Source organism: Prunus dulcis, chromosome 1 (genome assembly GCF_902201215.1).
Source record: "Prunus dulcis chromosome 1, ALMONDv2, whole genome shotgun sequence".
Lineage (NCBI taxonomy): Eukaryota > Viridiplantae > Streptophyta > Magnoliopsida > Rosales > Rosaceae > Prunus > Prunus dulcis.
The window spans coordinates 14260870-14270091 of NC_047650.1; the positions used below are offsets into that span (position 1 = coordinate 14260870).

The 9222-nt window shown below is 36.7% G+C and overlaps 1 protein-coding gene across 2 annotated transcripts; it reads right to left on the reverse strand.

The window, feature by feature from the left end:
• Positions 1-1936: 1936 nt before the first annotated feature.
• Positions 1937-6325, reverse strand: LOC117614918 (protein TIC 22-like, chloroplastic). 2 transcript variants are annotated; one of them, XR_004583943.1, is made up of 8 exons: positions 5637-6325; positions 5453-5527; positions 4723-4782; positions 2864-2923; positions 2693-2773; positions 2581-2616; positions 2180-2372; positions 1937-2058 (listed from the first exon to the last, which is right to left on the reverse strand). XR_004583943.1 is itself a non-coding variant. In XM_034343885.1 (7 exons), the coding sequence occupies exons 1-7, from the start codon at positions 6201-6203 to the stop codon at positions 2292-2294; spliced, it is 960 nt and encodes a 319-aa protein (XP_034199776.1). In that variant the 5' UTR covers positions 6204-6325; the 3' UTR covers positions 1949-2291. The 2 variants fall into 2 exon arrangements, 1 of the variants encoding a protein (XP_034199776.1); XM_034343885.1 differs by having other exon boundaries at positions 1949-2372.
• Positions 6326-9222: the final 2897 nt, after the last annotated feature.

Sequence of the window (9222 nt, forward strand, 5' to 3'; positions counted from 1 at the left end):
TTTTTCGCAGGTTAAGGGTTAATTGCCATTTATGGTAATTTAATCTGAAAGAAACCAAATTTAATTAGTTTGATTAATACCCAGCTTCTAGATTTTTTTTCTCAAGGGCTCAAAGTTTGATCACCACCGTTGATCACTAAATTCAGAGTTCAAATCAGCATATAAGGGGGAGGATCTTTCTCTCCATGATGCCCACGTGATCCCAGCAACAAGACATCTACAAAAGAAGGAGCATAGGACATGCTGGGGAGTTGGTAGAAAGGTTAAATCGGAAAACCACTCCCCATAACCATTGAATGCCAAAAAAGAGGGCCAAGCTTCCTTCCTATTTCTCGTGAAGGTTTGTCGTCAGTGCAAGTTGGGTTTACAAGAGATAGACAAGAATTAAGAGAGTTGGTTGTTAGAATGTCAAAACTGATCATCATGAGAACTGACTCTTGATGGGGGCTTTTCTTGTCAGATTAACCACTACCTTTTTTTTTGCTGGATCAGAGAATCCTCCTAACAATATGTCCTCTAGATATTAAAGAATAATCACTCATGCAAATTTCCTATAAATATAGAAGGATGTGAACATGATAGAGGACAGCAAAAAATCCAATCAAAACTAAACTCTCAGTCATGCTGACAAAATCATGCAAGATCATATGATCTCAAAAGCTTTCAGACCCTGAAACAATCAAGCCATTTGGTTTGAAAAGCCATCCAGCTCCTAAAACAAAATAGGTAGAACTCAGACTTCTGACTTCAACTCAGCTCAAAGAGGCAGTTCATAAAGGAGATGAGATTTCTCTCGTTATAAATTTGGTTCAGCACAGACAAATCAAGCAGAATTCAGGGTTTTCATAATATGAAAACCTCAACAAATTTACAAAGATGCCTTGATGTCTCAGAATCACCATAATAGCTTTTAGGTGATCCACAACTAAGCAGAACAGGTACTGAAGTGCAATTCTAGATCAACAGTCGTCAATCCAGTCACTTCTAGTCCAATCCAGACTGAAGAGATTTTAGTTCTGCCCATTCGACAAGCCTCTCCATGGCTGAAATTGATTAAAGCTCTGCTAATCTCAACATTGGTATCGATTTCCAGCTGATCCTCATTAGTTGAAGGTGTTGACGTGCCATTCCAGCAAAGAAATATCTAATCCAACATGAATCACAGACAACAATCCAAGCCAAAATCGAAGTACAATGTTTTGTTGTCCTTCCGGACTTGGCAGTCTTTCTTTTGTTTAATTGTGTAATAGACAGTTTCATTTTGAACTATTTTATTTTATTTTTCAACACTTATTCTGGCTAGACTTGCTAGTTTTATTGTGGGAAATTATAAAGTCCTCACCTATCTGAGGTAAGAAAAGAACTTACTTGGGAGATATTCCTCACCCAAATTCACAATCATTTTTTCAAAGTCAATAGTTTATAGCGCAAGTTATTTTATTTTATAGTCTGTTAAGGTTTTAATCGTTAACGGTGGCACACTCACACACAAAGAAAGTTGGCTTGTTGACCACCATTGGTTTCTAAGTCAATGGGGAACTTTGCCCTACAACAACAGAAACTACATCAAAACGGGTGAACACAACCAAACCAATTTGATTCGATTTCGCTACTTCCTTTCAAAAGAAATTAAAATAAATTAAGTAGACAATTTTGTACTGTCAATTAAATAATAGTTGAGAAACTTCATTTTTATTTTTTAGAAGCTTTCCTATTGAGAGGGCCCATAATATATTAAACTCACACACTCGAATTCAAGAGCAATTGCTTTAAACCACTATATTAGTGGTCCTTTGTAGTTGAGAAACTTCTTAACCTTGAAGATAGACATATAACATCAAATTGGAATGGCTTATAGATTTTAGTTTTTTGCATTAAATGGTTCGTATGAATGTGTGGAATGAAACATAATAGTAAATGGTGATAGCCAATAAGAAGCTACCATGTGTTAAAAAAAGAACTAATATATAACTTTATCGTCAAGTAGGATTTGGGCCCTCCAATACTCATATGCCTGACTACACAAATGGGCTTGAAAACTGCCGAAGAGGATTTCCGCTGCAGAAGCAAAAATGAAAAAGCTCTCATAAAGAAAATAGACATGAAAATTAAAAATCATGTTGCAGGACCGAGAGAACAGAATATTTGAAATTGCTGGTAAGGTCAGTGCATTACATACCACAGCTACAATCACAAAATTGAATCCCTACTAGAGTAAACTCATCATATGTAAGTTTTGTATTAGACTAATATTCTTGTCGAAGACGCCATTGCCTGCTCTTTGCATTATCCTATTGCTTGGTAGGATCAGTAGAGATATCAAATCCAGGAGGGATGAAAACAACATCGTCCCACGTTGATGTAGAACCTTCCTGCAATATTTCATTGTTACTTTGGCTATACAAGTCAAAACTGACACTCAGTAATTGCCTAGAAGATAGAGGAAACCAAATGAAAGTTTACAATAATCGAGAAATAAGCAATGGAATTGTACAATGTTCTTCCATCCTTGTGGAAAAATCTTTAGGTCAATAATTTATTAACAATCAATAATTTTTTTTTAGAAAAAAAAGTGCCTACCTTCATCCCCTTTATTACTTCTTCAAGAACAGCAACCTACAGTATAAAATCAAAATAAGTAAACAGAAAGAAATTTTCTGCTGCATAGTCTAGCGATCCTCGAAACCCATACCTGAACATCCCCAGGTCTGAAGGCAGGATTTAATTGATTCTGGTCGCGAGAAGCTCTTGATAGTGAACTTTCCAAGTCCTCCTAGAAGATTAGCAAGGATAAGCGATATTGCAATTTGCATGCAAGACAAGCTAGAATAATGCATATCGCAAGGTTAATATTTTAACAAACCTTCCTGAAAAACACTGGACGATAGCTCTTGCTTTGGCTTCTAAGAATCAAGCTCCTTGACTAACAAAATGTTTAAACAGTTCCACAATTAGTATGGGAAATTTATGCAAGAAGTTTGTAATGAAAGAAATGTCCAAAAAATCTTTAAGCCAGACAAAATTCCAGCAAGCCAGGTTGACTGGAGCAGAAATGACATAAGCTGCCACAAAAACTAATGCAGCTAGGTGTCTATTGTGGACAATAATAAGAATTGAATGACAAACCTTCTCCTAGTATGGTCCACAGAAGAAACTTAAGAGCTAATACCTGATGCTTTCTCTTTATTTTTCTTATACTTCCATGTATCCAAAGGAATGTACATTGCTTTCTACATTTTCAACTTTAGTTCCCTCTAATGAAAAAAAACAAAATTTTCAAAAAATTTAAACCAAATTCTCCAAGACCCAAAAGTAGGAATCTTTTGGCCAATGAAAAGGATAAACAAAAAGGACTGCTCTTTTGATTGAGAACAAACCAATTCTTGCAAGTAGAAAACCTTATTACACTCTCTGCAAGATCCAAAGGAGAGAGATAACGCAGTCTATCCGGCTCTTGGGCAATGAAAAAGGAGAAACTGAATATGCATTTTTATCTTGTCTCTGACCGGTTTTGTTATTTTCTCAGCCAAACTTCAAAACACACCCAAATGATACTAAACCTAAGAAACCAAACTTTCAAAGCTCTTTGCAAAACCACCTCAACCTCAACACTTCTCCTATTTCACCCCCCAACAACAAATGATTTCTCACAATCTCTACCCTTTTACAATATCAACTTACCTGAAATTAGTTTGATGTCAATCTGCATATTCCCCTAGATTTAACCAGAATGAGACTGACAGTACAACAAAAAATTTCATTGGGTGCTTCAACTGGATATTGTGACACTACAATCTGGTTCTTAAGTTGATTTTAGGTTGAAATTATCATGCTTTAAGGCTTTTCATTCATTATTGGGCATTTATTTTAAACATGGTCACTACATGCTCAGTTTCATTTGGGTTCATACAAAATGAACGACGGATAAAATTACACTGCAACAAGTGATATCTTTTAAACTGCATGGTGGCAAAGTGATTATATGGTTGTGAACACACATGCCTAAACTCAAACTGCTTGATATTTCATTTTCAAAAACCACAAACGGTTGGCTACAATTGATCTTATTTATAGACTGTTTAAGATGAGGTTTATAATGTAACTAATAATTCAATAACTGACTTCAAACCCAAGAAAGACATCTCAAACTCTTAGAACTCCTAGAAATTTCTACTCCCAATATAATTAGTAAATATGTATTGATGCTAAGGAATTTTGTTCCAGAACCACCCTTGCAAACAAAATCTCTAAAACTTATAACCTAATGACTCATTTGGAAAACTAATTTACTCTGACTGCCTAGGACAGAACCTATGAAATCCTAAGAGCTATCATCACATGAGGCCTTATGTACAAAAATCCTGAAGTGAATAAAACTAGAATTACAGAGAAGCAGCAGCTAGATTAACCACCATGATGAAGAAACAATAGGTTATGACATAAGCTAGCATTCAGCGACCTTTCTGTATGCACTTTTTTTGTTAAAAAACTTTAAAAGGGACCAGTAGTCAACTGTCATCTTATTGAGAAAAGTTGAGCACTTTAATGCATGTAAAATCATAATTGGATTTCTTATATTCTCACGTGGAGAATGTGTGATCAAATTAGTTTAGACACACAGATGAATCTCCTACAAAAAGGGAACAACGTGGGAGAAAACTGCAGGCCTCACAACTCTGCAGTATATGACTAATTCAAATTGAGAAAATCCAAGAGAAGAACCTGGAAAACTGGCACCCCGGGAAAGCCATCATCGTCAGAAGTTCCAACCTTTTCCTTCTCCTACAAAAAGGGAACACAAAATAATCATTGTTAATATAAAACTTGCATATGACAAACGATGAATAAGTAAGACATCATACACAGTCCACAGACTCTGTGCGCTCAGAGGACGAGCAGGAAGGGGGACTGCGTGGGGGCCACAAGGGGGAAGGGGAGGAGGGTAAGAGAGAGAGACATCATTTTCTGGCTGAAAAAGAGTACCATAAAAGTATTGAGCTTATTTCTTTAAGAAACCAAGTTTGAATCCCAACTTTTTTGGCAAATTTCTCAAAACCAATGCCAGTCACACCCTACTAATAAACTGAAGCCTATTAACAAGTGTATGTTAATCACGTTATCTGTTGGGATACACTAACACAGTGCTTGGTTTCTAAACCTGTATTTTGAAAAGGATGAGAATGCTGAAGTTCAAATACATACAGTTCCGTGACAGCCTGTTAAGAAACTAACACTGTTAAGGCATCCTGGCCTATCCTGTATCGAGTCAAATGTGATATAGATAAAGCATTGGGTAGCAGACTACACTTATTTTTTTCTTGGTGTTCCTGGATGAATTTGTTATGGTTATGTTCACATAAGCAAAACTTCGCTTTCAGTGTCTTGAAAAAATTCAATTCCGAAAAATAACAAGTCTATATAATTATTGTTCCAATGCCAACAACTTACGGACCTTAAGCGCGTTCTTGACTTGAGAATACTCAGGAATCAACCTGAAGGCTACCCCATCAACCTTGAGCTGAAAAACCTGCAAACCAAAACCCATTAATCTCCACCAATCTTTAAGCTTTCCCATTCACAAGTAAAGGGTGCCAAAATAAATAAACAAAATCTCATCAAGTTATTCACATTCCCACCTTATTTAAAGCCACGGCCACCACTTTAGACCCGCTTCGCATTCCGGGGTCCATAATTCTGATATGCTCAAGAAGTGCCTCTGCATCCTCTTTCTTGAAACAAAACAATCCAAGAGACTTTCCACTTGAAGCACCCGAAACCAACACGAATTCCTCAGCGGCATTACTGAGAGCATAAACAGGCACTCCAGCAAGCCGCTCTTCGATTACCTCGGTAGACATGGCGGCTTTGGACCCATTACCAGGAGAATTGGTGGTCTGGGTTTTGTTATTTACCGCAATTCGGGCCCAAACTGGGGTTTTCCCAGAAGAATGTTTGGGAACAGAGCTTGACAACCCAGTATTGAATGCATGCTTTGCTTGGTTTTGGAGGTTGGCGAAGGTGGACTCGAGTTGGGTTTTGAGGGAAGAAGGGTTGGGGTTGAAGACAGGAAAGTGAGAGAGGTGGTGCAGGAAACCAGAGCAATGATTTTGGATGTTGGTGAAGGCTTGTTGGAGGCTGAGTTCGAGGGGATTGTGTTTGGGTGGTGAGGAAATTTTTGCGTTTTTGGAGTTCCCCAAGTTCATTTTCTCCAGAAAATCAATTCACAGAACAGAAAAACTCGACGAGTGAGCAGGCTTGAAGAGCGAGTTAAGGGAAACACGAGGGTTTATTCAAGAAGGGGTTTTGGATTGTTATTTTTCTTTTCTTTTTCTCTTTTTTTTTTTTCGGTCATTCTTTATTCTTTAATAAAGTATATTTATTTAAGAAATTTTTTTAGTAAGGGTTAATTTCTTCAAATTTTTTTTTTTCAAATAGTAAGGGTTAATTTCATTATAACTCCAAAAAAAAAATTATTTCAGTTTAACTGCATCTTAGGCCCCGTTCATTTATGTTTTGAGAGCCCATTTTCATTTTAAGAGAACAAAAATAGACAGAAAACCTGTTCGGTGGGCAAAAACAGAAAACACAGAGAATGTTTTATGAAAACAAAAACAATTTCACGTTCACTCGTAGAAAACAGAAAAAAGCTGTTTTCCTTCTCACAGCAAACAACATTGAAAACACGTTGCTTCTCTCCCCATCAGACCAAAACCACAGTCAAACACTGCCAAAAGAGAATCACACGCAGAGCTTGTACCACCAACATCACCACAATCAAAATCACCACTGCCCCATCCAACCAGATTGTCACCGCCACTCAATCTAACCGAACAAAATCTCTACCAGATTCTCTGAAAATGCTCTCTGAAAACATTACCAGACGGGCCCTTAGTATTTTGTTTTCAAATTTTAGTATTTAACCCAACATTGGGTAGCACTTGCGTTTGTATTTGCTCTATAGGTTGTCAGTTTGATTCTGCACGGGATCAAACCAAGATTTAGTGCCTGTTTGGCATTGCTTATTTGGGGTGATAAGTGATTTTTTTAAAATTTTGAGAAGCTCAACCCGTTGGTAAACTGTGAGAAAATTACTTATTGTTAAAAATTATTGTGAGAGAAAGCTATAAGGGAAAGTAACTAATGAGGTACTTTCATTTTCTGATTATGCAGGAATCAGTTTCGAAGAGGCGCTGGGTTTAATGATTATGCGGCAATCATTTTCTGATTATGCGTAAAATCAATACCAACAATACTTTTAACAAAAAATTTACCAAACACCAAACTGCTTTCTCTCACAGTTGATTTCTCTCACAGCGATTATTTTCACGGCACAACAATGTCAAACTGGCCGTTAAGTGAGGGACTATGGCGGTGGGTTGCTGTATTAGTCTTACTGGAGTTTAGACCACACTGTTGGGGAGAAATCATTATGTCTCCCTTAAAAGCCATTTGCTTTGACTAAAAATAGGCATTATATTTGCTTGTAAACACATACAAAAGAGAGAAGAGAATAGAGTGAGAGTCAGAGAGAAGAGAAAGAGTGGAGTCTATCTGAGGAGAAATTCTGTCAGTGTAAACACCACAAAGAGAAATATAATTCCACTCCCAATATTACAGTGGTACTTCTCATCCTCTTATTATTCTAGTTTTATAACACGTTATCAGCACGATAGTCTCTCCTTTTATTTCTGAAATTTTTTCCAACTCAACACTATGTGGTTATTTCTCTGTCTCCTCTCTGTCATATGTCTACTCTCACTTTACTACTACAACGACATGCAAACTTTCTTTTTTGTATTCTCACAATTTCTATGTTGTTTAATCCATGCTTGTTTAATTTACTTCTTTGTAACGTAATTTGTAATTTCTATGTTGTTTAATCCGTCCTGTTATTTTATGGTGGTGTAATTTTTTTTACCCATCGCGTTGTAACACAAATTATTGTAATAAAATGATGGTGTGATCTTAAAACCCATCTATTATATCTTGAATAGTGGCGCAGTTATATTGCCCACAATATATGATATATTATGCACTTCATATATATTAGGTGGAGGTTTTTATCCCCACATTTATTTTATTTATGGTATGGTGTAGGTTTATTACCCATACGGTAATATTTATTTAAAGGTGTGACGCGGGTTTATCGTCCACACAGCTGCCTTTACTTTTATTTAAAAAGTATGGAGCAGAATTAGTGCCCATACAAGCACATTTACTCTTACTTAAGGTATGATGTGGAATTAACCCTCATACTTTATGAATTTACTTTACCGCACATTTACTTTTATTTAAAGTATGATGTGGAATTAACCCTCATACTTTATGAATTTACTTTACCGCACATTTATTTTTATTAAAAGTATGATGTGGAATTAACCCTCATACTTTATGAATTTACTTTACCGCATATTTACTTTTATTTAAAGTATGGTGCGGAATTAACGTCCATACAACAAGCAATTTACTTTATGAATTTACTTTACCGCACATTTAATTTTATTTAAGGTATGGTGCGGGTTTATCGTCCATACCAGCAAATTCATAGCACTTTATTTTTATCATCAATTAATATACCTGAATAATGAGGGCCTGAAATTCCTATTAATAAGTGGCTTAATGTCCCAGATCTTGAGCCTAAAGTTTTGGATGGCAAATTTGGCAAAACTAGAGTTTGCTGCCTTGGACCTTTCCGGGGACAACTATTTATCATGGGTCCTGGATGCCAAAATTCATCTACGAGCCAATGGCCTCGGACAAACAATTGTAGATGAGAATGATGCTTCACCTGAAGAGAATGCGAAGGCCATGATCTTTCTTCGCCGCCACATCCATGAAGCGCTGAAGAGCGAATATGTGGTGGTTGATGAACCGTTGGTTCTGTGGAAAGCTCTAGGTGAAAGATACGATCACCAGAGGATGGTGACTCTCCCAAGAGCTAGATACGAATGGACTCACTTGAGATTTCAAGATTTCAAGTCAGTGTCCGAGAATAACTCTGCTATGCACAGAATTACCTCATTAATGAGGCTATGTGGGNAAAATATATCTGAGGAGGATATGCTCGAAAAAAACTCTGAGCACTTTTCATGCTTCAAATGTCCTCCTTCANNAGCAATACAGACATAGCGGTTTCAAGAAGTACTCGGAACTTGTATCTTGCCTCTTGTTAGCTGAGCANAATAATGAGCTCTTATTAAAGAATCACCAATCTCGCCCAAC